The following is a 17,192-nucleotide window of genomic DNA, read 5'->3' on the forward strand; positions in this document are numbered from 1 at the left end:
GATTTGTATATATTGAGACAGAGACATATAAAACATGTATGGAATACAATGCATGCATGATCATACATATATACATATATACATATATGCATACATACATGCATACATTCACATTGACGTGTATAGATACATGTACGTATGTGTGCATACATGCACGCTTTCAGGCACACAATCATATAGAACTTCAATGCGTGTTACACATAGATACAAATATACATACGCACGTACACGCATACATGCACGCGCGCATATACTTAGAAACACATGCACACACAGAACGTATGCATTTGTGCGGGCAATCATATGTGTTTAACTGTGTATATGCCCCTTTACATGTTCATCCGCTAATTTACACTGTCATTTCTAAGTAGAACCTGGGTATTAATAGTATTTTATTTCTGTGTTATTCTGTACCATAGAAATTATCTATAAATCTATGTGCAACGCTTTTATGTAGAGACAGTTGTAAACACTGTCATTATATGTACAGCCTCTACTAAAATTATTGCTATTGCTAATGGTGGTAAAATACTTGAGGATTAGCATCTCCGGATCTTCTATTAAATATTCCTCACCAATATTCTTTTCTACTCCAGGCACAAGGCCCAACATTTTGGGGGAGGGAGCCAGTCGATTGGATCGATCCCAGTACGCAGCTAGTACTTATTTAATCGACCCTGAAAGGATGAAAGGCAAAGTCGACCTTGGCGGAATTTGAACTCAGATCGTAAAGGCAGTCGAAATACCGCTAAGCATTTCGCCTGGCGTGGTAACGTTTCTGCCAGCTCGCTGCCCAAGTCTGAAGATTCATCAACAAGAGAGTAATTACTTTAACCATTTAGTTAAAGACGCCATAATTTCTTAATTAAATAAATTCGATACGAACTAGTCCAGCTGATCCCTCTCTGTCTGCTCATGAAAATATTCAAATACAAATACACGGTGAATTCATACACTGTCGGCCCAAAATCTACCGATATATTTCTGTAATATAGTAAAGCATATATATATATATGTGTGTGTGTGTGTGTGTGTGTGTGTGTGTGTGTGTGTGCGTGTGTGCGTGTATGTTTCGATAACACCTAAAAGAAATCTTTTAGAACCAACCTCGACTAGGAAAAGCGCCCCCCCCCCCCACACACACACACATGCATAATGTATATGTGTGTGAGTGTGTGTGTGTGTATACAATATACATAAATATACGTTTATTTACATATATATGTATATTTATTGTAGATTTCAATCATAGCGTAATATACTCAGTTGGTTTGGCCAGTATCGATGAGTATGTAATATTAGTTTCAAATTCTGGCACAGGGCCAACAATTTCGGCAGGAGAGATAAGGCGATTAAACCGACCTTAGTATTTTATCGACCCCAAAGGAACATAGCTAAAGTCGACTTCGGTGGAATTTGAACTTAGAATGTAAAGACGGAAAAACTGCCGCTAAGCATTTAGCCTGGCGTGCTAACGACTCTGCGAGCTCACCGCCTTCGTTTCTGCATGTAATAATGACATCTGTTTTGAGTATAACAGCCATGAAAATTATATTTTCACTGTCCACCGAGGTCCGTTTGAGCTAAAATGCAACTAGAATTCTTGACATATATTTCATTAATAATTCCATATTTTTATCCCTTCCTTCCATTGTCTTCTCTTTCCTTTGACTTCTTGGTCACTTAATTCTACTGCTACCAATATCAGTTCTCTTCAATATTCTTAAGGAGGAGCGCCTTGAAAAAGTAATACTCGCATGTACCTTTGGCTCTACATAATATTCTAATAGATCTATTATGAATCAATTAACTCGCAGAATCACCGCATCTAATGATCGTAAAACGCTTGCATAACTGAAACACGTGTCGGCATTTTTTAATTATCAATCAAAGATGCGTAACTCTTCGTTCTTCATTCCGTCCTTACAAATTGTGTATGTCTCTATCTGCCCCATCACCTTTCCCTATAAGTCATTTGAAGGAAAAAAAACAAATTATCCTCAACCAGTTGTAATTTACAAAAGGGATAAAGTGGGGTCTATTAAGCAATTGCTCGATTATCGAATTAGTAGCTAAGTCTCACACAAAACACTACATATTGTCTTTCGAAAAGAAAGGTAACATTGGGTCATGTACCCCTAAAAACTGATTATTATGACAGGAATGTCTTAAACATTTGCCTGCTATGAGGCACATGATCTTAAACTACTACAACTGCTGTTATCACTACCACTAATGCTGCTACTGCTGCTGCTACTGCTATTCCTGCTCGTTGGCTCTCGTGCTGTAGGCGAGAGAGGAGGTTTTTGAAAATTTTTGCTCAGAAACTTGCAGTTATTTCTTTTATAATAGTAACCAAATGCCTGTGCAGTGCATTAGCTCGTTCCCTGCATCAAATCGACATTGTAGAAACACATAGTATAATGCATGCCAGATGTCAAAGTGATTACAAAGCAACGTGAGATGGAGACGAAAGTCACAAGAACACAACGCACCGCCAGGTCTAGAAATCAGACCTACGATCTGACGATCGTGAGAGCGACGCTGCGACCGCCAGGCCATGCACTGTCACATTACTACTACTACTATTACTACTACTACTACTACTACTACTACTACTACTGCTGCTGCTGCTGCTGCTATATATATATATATATATATATATATATATATACGTACTTGGAAAAGGATGCGTGGCGTTCGATCATATAATAATATAAATAATATATATATATATATATATATATATATATATATATATATATATGCATATATCTATATATATATACATATATTCATACATATATGTACATAGCTACATCTATATGCATACATACATGCATACATGGGTACAGGACATCAAGAAAAACGTTAAACACAATGAGAAATGAAAACAGAAAAATGAAAACAGTCAACGAACTTTTTTCGAACAACGAAACAAACAAACAGAGAAACGAGACATACAACATAAAGAGTATATCCCTTCGTCAGTTGTCCCTGTTCCATCTACTCTGCGTTTCGAGCGTACGCATTCATATTGCAGTAACAGCACCCAATGCTACCCGGGTTTTTTATAATTTAAAGTAAATGCTGTTACATGTATTCACTATATTTGAGATAAATTGCTTTAAATATATGCTGGCCATTATCAGCTGCTCCAAGAAGCTGATTGACTCAGGTTTGCTGTCTCGGAGCAATTCACGTCGGCTCCATAAAAACATTGAGTTTCATAAAACTATACAAAAAATTAAAAATAAACTAATTCCTAAAATTAAATTTAATTGTGAATTTTTTTGCTCTTGTGAAAAATTTTTCGCTATATTTTTTCTTCGAAATATTGTATAATTTAAATAATTACTGTAAATTAATCAATCCTCTAATTAGTAACTTTCTCCATTATCTAGTGCAGTGCTTGGGGGTAATAATTAACTATTCTTAGTTTTCTAAAATTGCAGAATGTATCTGGTAAGGTCATGTAACTTGTGACTTTCTCCTAGTTAAAATGTGTTTCTAGGTAGAATATAAGCCAGCTAGGTACAGAACTGTGGCCCACAACTTGGAGAATACATCCATATAAACACACATACAAAGAATTTCTCTTATATGTAATTTACATATCCATATACAAGTACATGAATACAGTCGTGTATATACATATAGAGGGAGAAAGAGAAAGAGAGATAGATAGATAGATAGATAGATAGATAGATAGATAGATAGATAGATAGATAGATATTATATATATGTATGTGTATATATATACAAACGTCCATACATGCACAAGCACGCACGCGCACACACACACACACACACATATGTTTCTGCCCAGTGGTATTCAAATTTTCATTTCAATATTATAAAATTCTAAAGACTAACAATTTTTATTTAAGATATCTTCATTTATATTAGCACGGCAATTACACAATTAAAACTTTGTAGATTAATTGATTTAAGAAAATTGATCAACTTAATCAGTGATATCAGTCTTCCGGAAGTCTGACTAGTCATTTAGCAACAACATTTCTATTATAGTTTTATTAATTAATTAGTTCGTTCAATAAAATTAACGAATTTGATCAATTTCGTAAAGTCTGACAAATATTTAGATGACAAGCTTTCAATATTACATGTAGCTATTATTTTACTGTTTATGAGTTTTATATGAGGTATCGGGTAGCTGGATATAGTAGCCTGCTGGTCATCAAATTACGTTACTATACCTTCGAAAAGAACGGAATATTTAGTGAGTCCTAGATAAGCAGTGTTTGGAGACTACACAAACACACAAACAGTTATGTACGTATATCTGTATATGTGCTGTGTACGTATGTATGTATGCATCTATGTAGGTAGGTTTATATATATATATATATATATATATATATATTATTTTGTTTAAAAGAGTTCCAACACTGTCTGTTTTTTATGTTTTATTTATATTCCTGCAGAACTAATGTGGGGTATAGAATATGGAATATACAATATATAATATAATATACAATATACAATATAAAATAAAATAAAATAAAAATGGATGGCACCATGGAAGAAAGTATTGAATGTAGATGAAATATTGAGTGTTCAATATAAAGGATCAGATATATAAATATATATATATAAATATATATAAATATATAAAGGCGACTCGAGTTTCAGGGCTATTTCCCTTCGTCATGGCCGGTATGACAGACTTTAACAGACTGTTGAAGTCTGTCATACTTTAACAGTCTGTTAAAGTCTGTCATACCGGCCACGACGAAGGGAAATAGCCCTGGAACTCGAGTCGCCTTTATATATTTATATATATTTATATATATATATTTATATATTTGATCCTTTATATTGAACACTCAATATTTCATCTACATTCAATACTTTCTTCCATGGTGCCATCCATTTTTATTTTATTTTATTTTATATTGTATATTGTATATTATATTATATATTGTATATTCCATATTCTATACCCCACATTAGTTCTTCAGGAATATAAATAAAACATAAAAAACAGACAGTGTTGGAACTCTTTTAAACAAAATAATATATTCCTCTATACACAATCATACAAAAAACCCCACCTTTTTTGTATTTATCTTTACTCGCATAATATACATATATATATATATATGTGTGTGTGTGTGTGTGTGTGTGTGTGTGTGTGTGTGTGTGTGTGTGTGTGTGTGTGTGTGTGTGTGTGTGTGTGTATATATATGTAGGAGAATTCATGAAAAAAACAACAGACGAAAACAGGCGGTGTAAACAACAAATGGACGTATTAGTATAACGCTCGGGAATAGAGAAAGCCTTTAACGTTTCGAGCCTACGCTCTACAACAGAAAGGAACACAGAAAGAAACAAGGAGAGAATAAAAATATATGTGTAGTGGTCAGCGATCTATCATGGCAAATGTATATATGTATATATATATATATATATATATATATATATATATATATATATATATATATATATATATATATATACATATACATATATACATATATATATATACATTTACCCAGAAATCAATATATTGGAATTTGAACTCAGAACGTAAAGACGGACGAAATGTTAATATATTAGTTATCGTTTGTACATACTACTCGTTAGAATCAATCTATACACATAGCATAAAATTACAAATGCAGTTACACACACACACACACACATACACACACACACACACATATATATATATATATATATATATATATATATATATATATATATATATATATATATATATATATATATATATATATATATATATATATATAACGAAAAAGTTGGAGTCAACAAGAAGGGGTACGGCAGGACATTTCATTTTTTCATGAGCTTTACACAGTACTCTACTATGTTTTTAACAAAATACCATAACTATATATACATGCCTATTTATTTTTGTTTATGCACCCTTTTAACGCCTAGCCAGGCACATGGGGTCGGTTTCCCGGTTTCTACGGCGTATGTGTCCCCCCCACACACACACACAGCTGGACGGGACGTCAGTCCAACGCAGCTTTACTCAAGAAACAGGAAGAAAGAGTGAGAGGCAGTTGGGGCGACAGAGTTCAACAGGGGTCGCCACCCCATTCCCCTGCCGGAGCCACGTGGAGCTTTAGGTGTTTTCGCTCAATAAACACACAACGCCAGGTTTGGGAATCGAAACAGCGATCCTCCGACCGCGCGTCCGCTGCCCTAACCACTGGGCCATTGCGTCTCGACATATATGCATATGTCTTCATAAACTATAATTTATGCATACATAAAATCACACTTAAACACAAGGATATCTCTGTATAAACATTACACTCACATTCACAAAGAAAGCGAGTTAGAAAAGGGGAGAGAATAAAACATCTCACTCTCAGCAAATCACATACAAATGCACAACAGTAACATATATGCTTATACATGCTATAAAAAACCCCTATGTAACTGAATACATCTTCCATGTACATCTACACGCTTGCACATTACCTACGCAATCACATCACATACAGTTACATATATGTATATATATGTATGTATGTATACATACATACATATATGTGTGTGTACGTATGTATGTATATATGAGTATATGTGTGTGTGTGTATATATGAATATATATATATATATATATATATATTACTTAAATGTAAAAATCTTTCGTGCGCATACACATAACTACACATACGAAGCTCCCTCATATATACACCTATAATTGTCCTCTGGATATCACTTATAAAATATATACACGATAAAACACCAATATGCCACAGCCACACACATATTAATTTTTTTTATCAAAATTGTTTCAACAAGCAATGGCATTTGAATAAATCCCTTGCCAAATATACAAATGGCAAAATCATTGCACTTTGGGGCTTCCATATTTACCATGCTATAACTAAAGACCACTGGGCTGAGTTAAAGAAAATATTCTACCGTTAGTGAAACGATGCATTGGATGTGACAGATGCCAAGAGCCTCTATTAATCGATGTCATAAATATATCTGGTTATGATTATATATGCAGTTTGCAATAACACACTCTGGCTGGGAATAGCAGCGAACGACTGCAGTTGGTTGTGACTGGGAAACATACTTATTGACTCCTACAGCATTAAACCTTCGTAGTAAAGCAATCCCTAGAATATTTGAAATTTTAATTCAGGTATTTTAGAACTTATTAAATACTATCAGGTAGTCAACTTTTTCAGATGCGAATGAGTCCTTCCAATATCAGGACACAGCATTTAATTAGCAAGTGTGCGTGTGTGTGTATGTTGTGTATACACAATGTCGAAACTGTTTGCCTGCTGACTCGATCAGTCTCCCATTTCTTGGATTCGTTACCTCCCCTTATATCGCACTACCCCGTTCGATATTGATAGAACTCCAACAAGCCGCACTCTGTCAACTCAAGATTCGATCTCCCATCTTTATCCTCTTGTGCTACAAGGACATATTTGTTACCACACCTGACATTGCCCAGAAAATGTACTGTTGATACCACCTTGCGCTTTTCCCTACAAGTCCTACGCGAGCAAAAAAGACTTTAAGACAAACCTAAACCTGCACCGACGTTATGAAAAGAGACCTCAAAATGATGCTCGTGTTGGGATTATATCAATCTTGTCTCGTTCATGAGAAAAATGAATCAATCATTTGTCATAATGAAGAAGACCTCATCGAAACTCACTTTGCATAAACATGATCATTATGCAACTAGAGCCCTCGCAAATGTTGGCTCTCTGGAATTCCCTTCTGCTCTCCTCTTTCCAGCACTCGCCGAGATTGCACACTTCAAGAGGAACTTAAACAGTATCGATGTTTCCGGTCTCGTAGATTTACGAAGATTGCGGCCACTGCTCGTTTTGATATACATAGGAAAACGTAAAGTTATGTGGCAGTTTTTTCAACAGCACGCAGACTGTATTTCCAGTGTAAATATGCACAAAATATTAACCTCTTAGCGCCATTGTCCTTTTTTTTTAGGACCAGAAGGATAATCCATCATATTTCTGCAACATCTGTATTTTTCTGAGATATCGTTAGCTAGTAACCAAGAATGGAAGGCAGCGAACTGGCAGAAACGTTAGCACGCCGGGCGAAATGCTTAGCGGTATTTCGTCTGCCGCTACGTTCTGAGTTCAAATTCCACCGAGGTCGACTTTGCCTTTCATCCTTTCGGGCTCGATAAAATAAGCATCAGTTACGCACCAGGGTCGATATAATCGATTTAATCCATTTGTCTGTCCTTGTTTGTCCCCTCTGTGTGTAGCCCCTTGTGGGCAGTAAAGAAATAAGAACGGAGTGTCTTTCATATATTGTAAAAAAAATTTTTATATATATTTAGTATCAGATAAAGTTATATAAATAAGATTTTTGGTAATAAATCAAATAAAAAAAAATTAAGCGCTAATGGGTTAAGGATAGTTGTCTTTCCTCATTTAGTAAGAACCATCATATATTATTTTATCATACTATAACTACAGCAAAACTCTAGAACAGAGTTAGTGTGCATCGTTCTTTGACGTTAGGTGTATCCATACTTGTTCATACGAATGTCCATGAGTCATCATCGTTAGATGTTGTCGGACTTGAAAATGAGCATTCAGTTGCTTAACTACTTTTATATCTTTTCGTGTAATTAACGTGTAAGTGGTTGAGTACTCTACAGACATGTCTATTCTAAACGGAATTCTTCACTCCGCTCCACGCGATACCACGAGATAACAATATGTGATCACTGATTGAAAGGTATTATCGTAAGAGAAGGTGAGGGGGAGGAAAGTAAGAAAATTGACCCAGTAAAAGTTGATATTTTATGTGTGTGTATATGTTTGTGTGTCTGTGTTTGTCCCCCCAACATCGCTTGACAACCGATGCTGGTGTGTTTACGTCCCCGTAACATAGCGATTCGGCAAAAAAGACCGATAGAATAAGTACTAGGCTTACAAAGAATAAGTCCTGGGGCCGATTTGCTCGACTAAAGGCGTTGCTCCAGCATGGCCAGTCAAATGACTGAAACAAGTAAAAGAGTAAGAGTAGCCCACAAAATATTTCAATAATTCTTATTCAATCCCTAATAACATTTAACTATAAACATTTATTATGATTTTTTAACACCGAATGGCGAGGAGGGTTCCTCTGAGTAGAATAAGAATCAAAGAGGTCCTTAAATGAAAAATGGTAGAGAAACACTGCTCTAGCGAATAATTTTAGTGTATTGTCATCATTCTTGTCGTCAGTGTTTCATTGTTACAGTTGCTTTTTCGTTGTTGTCAGGTGGTGTAAAACGCAGTTATTATTGTTGTTATCAATATAGATGTTGTTGTTGCTGCTATCAATATTGTTATTCTTATTGCTCTTCTAGGAGTCCTGATACTAGATTCTGTAGTTGCTGTGTATGTTACTGCTATTATTATGCACCCTGTTTTATCAATGGCTGATGTGTTGCTGTTTTGGCTGCCGTTGGAGCATGTTGCTGTTGTCGTATTTGTTTATGTTTCACGTGCTTGTTAATTGTTGTTGTTGTTGCAATTGTTGTACTTCTCAAAAACTTCTAACCTTCATTCCTGCAATTCATTCCTCGCATGATTGTGACAACGCTTCAGATTTCTAGCATTGATATAGGGAAACATGATATGCCTGCAGGTAGCTGAAACTAAATTCTATATGCACATGCATTCATATACTTAAACATTCACACAGACAGAAACATAAGCGTGCATACACACACACACACACACACACACACACATATCCAGGCAACAGACGTACATCATACATTTACACAAATATATCTATTACGTATGTGGAAAATACATGCATATATATGAATATTTCTGAATGTGTAGAAAAAATATTTATATTCACATATATAAACATATATATTATATACTTATATATGCATTTAAATGTATTTGATGTGCGTGTGTGTTTATATATATATATATATATATATATGTGTGTGTGTGTGTGTGTGTGTGTGTGTGTGTGTGTGTGTGTATATGTATATGTAAGTACATTTATATATATGTACACATATACATATATATATGTACATATATACGTATATATACATACTTATATACATACATTCAAACAAGTATCCATATATGCGAACATACCTTCATACTCATTATAAACAAAATGCATATTGTATATTTGTAAAAGTGTGTGTGTGTTCGTAGGGAGAGAGATATGTAGATAGATAGGTAGATAAATAGATGGAGAGATAAATAGATTGAGAGACAGCAGACAAACAAACAAATATGTACTTATTCTTTTACTTGTTTCAGTTATTTTGATTGTAGCCATGCTGGAACACCAGCTTTTTAGTCGAAGAAATCGATCCCTGGGCTTATGTATTGCACGCCTGGAACTTATTCAATTGGTTTCTTTTGCCGAACCAAGTTACGGGGACACAAGCACATCAACATCGGTTGTCAAGCGATGTTAGGGGAACAAACACAGACCCAAACACAAGCACACGCACATACACACACACACACACACAGACACACAAACACATACACACACGCACATATATATATATATATATATATATATATATATATATTCGACGGGCTTCTTTCAGTTTCCGTCTACGAAATCCAATCACAAGGCTTTGGTCAGCCCGAGGCTATAGTAGAAGACACTTGCACAAGGTGCCACGCAGTGGGACTGAACCCGGAACCATGTGCTTGGGAAGCAGGCTTCTTGCCACACAGCCATGCCTGCGCCTATAGATAGATAGATAGATAGATAGATAGATAGATAGATAGATAGATAGATAGATAGATAGATAGATAGATAGATGGTGTATGCGAATGTGTACTCAGGTATATAGGTAGTGTATGTAAAAAAGTTTACATTCAGATATATAACAGCTCATACGTATATATAATCTTACACACACATACACACACACACACACACACACACACACACACACACACACACACACACACACTCAGATGCAACTACCAGCTCACATACACATATAAACGAAGTTTTGCACATTAACACAAGCTATTATAAACATAATTTGAAATATAGAGAATGCTTCATTTAATAAAGAATGAAATTAAACACCTTCTGGATAATAAAGGAAATGGTATCACCATATATATTATTTCTGCTTGGATAGAATTTTGTGGTAACGATAATGTACGTGTAGTTTTCTGCGACTTTCATAAGAGAAAAAAAGCGCCTATCTGCTATTCATGGAGATGTTAATTGCTTCTAACATGTTTTATTAACGTACCCATTCTTATGCAAATTAGATTAGCTAGTTTTCTTCAGTCCTAGTTTATCCACACTACAAATACCTACAAGAAATTTATCTTCCCCTTAAACATGGAGATAGAATACTCTGGAATGTGTATAGTTTTCACAGCGAGGCTACTCTGCATTTCAAATCATATGCAAAACGTTGTGCTCTATCAATGAATGGGTTAATTATATGCACGTCGTAGGCGTAAACAGGATTGCACAAACACACAGATGTTTATACATATACATGCGTGTATTTGCATGTTTGCATGCATGCATGTTTATTTATATGAATGCATGGTTGGGTGGATGTATGGAGGGAAGAGAAAATACCCCAAACACAGTAACTCGTACTCTTACATAGAAGCAGGCTGTTAGAAATCCATATTCCAATACAAATATACCGTCCATGTGCGTTGCACGTCTATATACATATACTTCCATACTTGTAAAATTCACTTTTCCCCACTGACATAGATTTCTAAAGAATACATATGAGTCTATATGTGTATGTGCTCGTGTGTGCTTGTGTGAATGTGTGCACATGTGTGTGAGTGTGTGAATGTGTGTATGTGTGTGTGTGCGTGTGTAGAGCGAGAGAGATACATACCGACAAGGAGAGACAAACAATCAGATATGCAGGCACACATATACAAATAGCCATATATGCATTTATATGAATAGTTTTATATACGCATATAGAAATACAGTCATGTTTGCGCACATACGAATATTTAAAGAAACAAGACACACCCACCGACTCGCAGACACATACGTGCATCCACGTATATATGAACCCCCACGCATAAACACACATATTTGCAAAACATTCGAATGCATACATAGCAACACAAATAAGCAGCACCCAGTCGCTCGTGTGCACGCGTACAGGCACATCTGCACACACATTCATACATACATATATGCACACGAAATCATATCCTCACTAATTTCCTCTCACGCACACACACGCACGCACACACACACATGTACATAGACACACAATGCGCGCACAAACGAATACATATACACGTTTACTCAAAGACATAACCAATTACACATATATCAATTGTGAAACAGCTAAGAATAACAAAAAGCAAAGCATAGCCGAAACCAGGTTTCTCGTATAACTTGTAATAAAAGTAAAAAGCTAAGTGCATGGATGTAGAATAAAGATAAAGAGACTTCCCAGCGTTGTTCTCCGTATTTTGTTTATTTGTCTTGTGCAGCTGTTTTGTGATGCATTTATATATATATATATATATATATATATATATATATATATATATTTGTTTTGTTTTTATAGTTTCGTTCATTTGTTTCTTTTGTTTACGTTTTACTTCCTTCCTCAGCTAAGTCAGTACATCAGAAACTTGTGTTCTTCGCTAAGGCAGCTCACAATTATTTAAAGACACGATTTCAATTTATCTGTTAGGAACTCAGAACGAAAGAATAGCAACAGGCAACTATAACGATGACGACAGCGACGATAATAGTGATGAAAACAATGACGTAAACAGCGCTTATTATCACAACCACCATCATCAATTTTACACCACAACCACCACCACCACCACTAACAACAACAACAGCAACAGAGGCGACGACCACGGCAACATTAACGAAAAATGAAACAATATTTATTAAGATTAGTGCACTAGGTTACATACACATTATAGAAGAAGGTATAATCCATTAAGTTTATCAACATACTTGATTGATTTATGCTTTCTTCAATGAGCTTAGAAAGATAAAAAGAATGCAAAATCGAAGCATGGCGTAATGTAAACTGAGATCATAAAAAGGACATCACTAAATATTCTAATTTACATCATATCAAAACATCAATGCTTTGACAAAATGGTGCCAAAAGCAACTTTGACTTCCATCTTCCCGGCGTGGTTAACTAAAGGACGCTGAAGCTCTTAGATAGATCCTACTCTTTCTCTCTCTCTCTCTCTCTCTCTCTCTCTCTCTCTCTCTCTCTCTCTTTCTTTCTCTCCCTCTCCCACTCTCCTTCTCTCTCTCTCTCTGTATGTATGTATATATATATATATATATATATATATATATATATATATATATATATATATATGTATATGTGTGTGTGTGTGTGTGTGTGTGTGTGTATGTGCATCTGTAGAAACATCCTTTGCGCGAAGGGGACAGGAAGTGAACACCCTTTCATGAGATCTCTGTATCTACGACAATGAAAAATGTAATATGTTACTAGGGTGACAAAAAAATATAGAACGTCAAATTAGATAACGTTCAGGATTTTCATTAAATATTCTGATGTCGAACTTTTCGCTTCGTTACAAACTTACAAACACGATTATATATTTCGTTTTTGCAGAAGAAACAGTTTTTTTTTTTAAGCCATCTGATCTCTAAACATCATCCTTGTTCTCTAGATTGTATTGATGGCTAAATTGAAACTAATGGCTAAATTGAAACTAAAACATTTGTTTCGAAACTGAAGGGAATAACAATCTGCGACTGATAAACACAACATGCTGGACAATAAAACTATGTTTACTTTTGAAATAAACGTTCCGATTTCGAACCCTCACCTGTATTATAAAGACATTCAAGAATAAAACACTGGGTGACGATCAGCGATGAAATTTACTGAAACGCAGCGTAGATGTAGATATTGATAGCTAACATAGGCATAAAAAACAAATGTCTGGAGGTGAAAGTACAGTGGCCTAAATGAACTTCTTGGTCGGTACTTAATTTCATCAACTCCGGAACTTACCTTGGTAAGATTTGAACGAATATAAAAACCCTTAGAGTAAGAGCCAAAACATTTGTATTAGGTGGAGATGCACTTCGTCGACTTCTGCTGTTCAATTCTCCCTGGATTTTCTTACTAGTTTCCAATCCCAGGAGTTAGCTTTTGTGAAATTTGAACTCAGACTATAACGGCTTGTACCTAAACACCACAATCCATTTTGTCGGGCCCTGTTATGATTCTGACAATTGTAGATGTAATTATCATGGCATTTTTCTTCCTCAGAGATGAAATTAATTATGCGAAACATTCTAATCGTAATTTAATATTCTCTTTGGTCCACCTACGTACGCATATGAATTTGCATTCCTCCGAAGATTAATGTTGCCTTTCGTTCCAATATGATGTTTATTGGAATCCATTAAATTACATCCATTATAAGCCTGTTTCCCAGAAAATATGTTACCTAATAGGCGCATGACTGGCTGTGTGCTTACGATGCTCGCATTGTAACTGCTTGGCTTCGATTTCTGTTCCATTGCCCGCTACATTGGGCAAGTGCCTTCTACCATAGCTCAGATCCGATTAATGGCTTGAAAACAAATATGGTAGAGAGAAAATCTGTTGGAACCCGTCGTGTGTATACACTAATACATACATACATACACACATACACACACACACATACATACATACATACATATATATGTGTATTCGTGTGTGCTACATATAATGGATATATGTGTTTGTGTTTGTGTTTATACCCCACCTCTTGACGATCGGTGATGGTTCTTTTTAGTCTCTGTATAAGAGAATAAGTATCCGAGTCTAAAAACGTAATAAGCTGATTTCTTCGACTAAAATTTTGAATGTGGTGTTTCAGTATAAGCACAATCTAATGACTGAAACAAGTAAATGATAAAAGATAATATCAATGTGAAACATCGTTTCAATTATGATATTAAGGCCACTAAATTCGTGCATGATTCTAATTTTTCTTCTTTCCGTGACACTTTGGACAAGTGTGTTCTACTATAGCCCCTGGTCGGGTGAGTGAATTTGATGGACATGAACTGTGTGGGAGCCCGTCTTTTTATACATAAATACATATGAAATGTGTGTGTGTGTGTGTGTGTATCTGTCTGTCTGTGTATGTGTGTGTGTGTGTGTGTATGTGTGTGTGTGTGTGTGTGTGTGTGTCTATCTGTCTGTGTGTATCTGTGTGTGTGTCTGTTCCCCCTTTCATTGTGTTGATAAATTTGTCTCCATAACTTAGACCGATTGAACATGTATCAGTCTTTAAAAAATATATCGATTTGGTCGACTAAATCAGTGGTTCTCAACCATGATTTGCCTCTGGACCCCTTTAGTTCCTATTTTACTCGGATGGATCCTATGAAGCATTCGGTGTTTAAAAGAATCTTTCATTTTAATAATTAGAAACTCTATGCAATAATTGTTAAAACCTTTTGCACATTGATGAAGTATAACCAAATTAGTGCTCATACGTTTTAACTACAAAATCTTATATGGACCCCCAAAGGTCATATGGACCTCGTTTGAAAACCACTGGACTAAATCCTTCAATGTTGTGTCCTCCAGTATGGTAGCGGTCCAATAACTGAAACAAGTAAATATAAACAATACGAAATAAATATAAAGGTAAAACATCGTTTCATATAGGATCGACTTGGCATATCCTTCTAATGTTTTTCTCTTCTTCTATTTGCAGCAGCCCAGCACCCTTTTCGAGAGAGGTTTCGGCGGACTAAGGCCCAAAAAGCTGTCCTTCCGAAATGTATCCAACTGTGTGATGCGCCTGATGCAATCAGTAAAATTCAATGCTGAAATACCATTCTCCAATGTACTCCTGTCGCCTGTAGATGAAAAGTCTACATCAAAACTGGTAAGTCTCCAGCTACATTCTACTTTAATGAAAGAACTATACTAACAAAATGGTCACGCGACTACTTTTGACTTATTTCTCTTTATTTTAGTCGGTGGGTTCAATATGAACTTTTTACTTCTGACAATCTGTTACTAAATGTCACTAGAATATGTTACCAATGATTATGTTATCATCATCTGATATTATTAAGTTATATTTCATATGATATTATTCGTGTAAAGTCATATTTAACACATTCGAGTGTATTCAAACGAGAGAAGACCTTTCACGGTAGTAATAGTCCCCAGGTGAAAATGCTCCCACTAGACATAGATTGGGCTGTACATGAGTTCACTAGACCGTAGGACGCATTCATTTCTTTGTTCTTTCGTTTCACTAACTACGAACACCAAATCTGAAAGAACTATTCTAACGAAATGCTCCTATGACCACTTTGTCTTGCTTCTCTCTCTCTCTCTCTGAGTCGTTGGATTCAACTTGAACTTTTAGATTCTGAAAATTTGTTGCTAAATATTATTAGATTGTGTTGTCAATATGAAATCATCATCAGATATTATTAAGTTATATTCTATATGATATTCATGTGAAGTCATATTTAACAGGTTCGAGAGTATTTGTACAAAAGAAGACCATCCGCTATAGTAATAGACCCCATGTTAAAATACTCCTACACACAGAATGTGCCTAGGGTTGTGCGTGACTTCATTGGACTGTAGGACACATTCATTTCTTTTCCTTTCGTTTCACTGACTACACACACCAAATCTGTCCTTCACAGCCCAATAGGAACGAAATTATTCTCACTAAAACTGCCTACAGTATGTTTGCTGATGTGCACAGAAATTGAGAGATGTTGGTACAATCTACGGCACCAGCACTTTTAGAATGCCAGAAAATTTAATTTCAGTGCACATGTCCCTAGAGAAGAATTAGTGGGGAGGGGGTTCTCCCCTACTATGTGGGAACACCTAATGTAAAATCCACCAGCAGACTTTTGCATGGATTTCCAATGGAGCCTCAACCATATTCGAAGGTCGGGACATCCGCCTTCCAACAGCACTAGGAGGGTAAGCAACTCCACTCTTTGCTTTTCTCAACTCTTTTTGGCAAACATTACAACTATTAGAGTAGGTTGAGTATATGTATGTGACCTGGGAGGTCTGCTCGGAAGCAAGGTTGCTCAATGACCTTAGGTTGCTTGGTGTGGAGTGATAGCCACCAACGGAGATTTACGCGTATGTCTGGACCTGTGCTGTTTAGAAAAGGCGTGCATCTCGA

The 17,192-nt window shown here is 35.7% G+C and overlaps 1 protein-coding gene across 1 annotated transcript in view; it reads left to right on the top strand.

The window, feature by feature from the left end:
• LOC106868905 (uncharacterized) overlaps window positions 1-17,192 on the top strand; it is a 666,050-nt gene that overhangs the window by 568,883 nt on the left and 79,975 nt on the right. The window contains exon 8 of the mRNA XM_052974592.2: window positions 15,738-15,911. Coding sequence (XP_052830552.1) covers window positions 15,738-15,911 — 174 coding nt within the window. The remainder of the gene's footprint in view (window positions 1-15,737; window positions 15,912-17,192) is intronic.

The sequence above is a fragment of the Octopus bimaculoides genome, chromosome 18, assembly GCF_046866305.1.
Source record: "Octopus bimaculoides isolate indiv1 chromosome 18, ASM4686630v1, whole genome shotgun sequence".
NCBI lineage: Eukaryota > Metazoa > Mollusca > Cephalopoda > Octopoda > Octopodidae > Octopus > Octopus bimaculoides.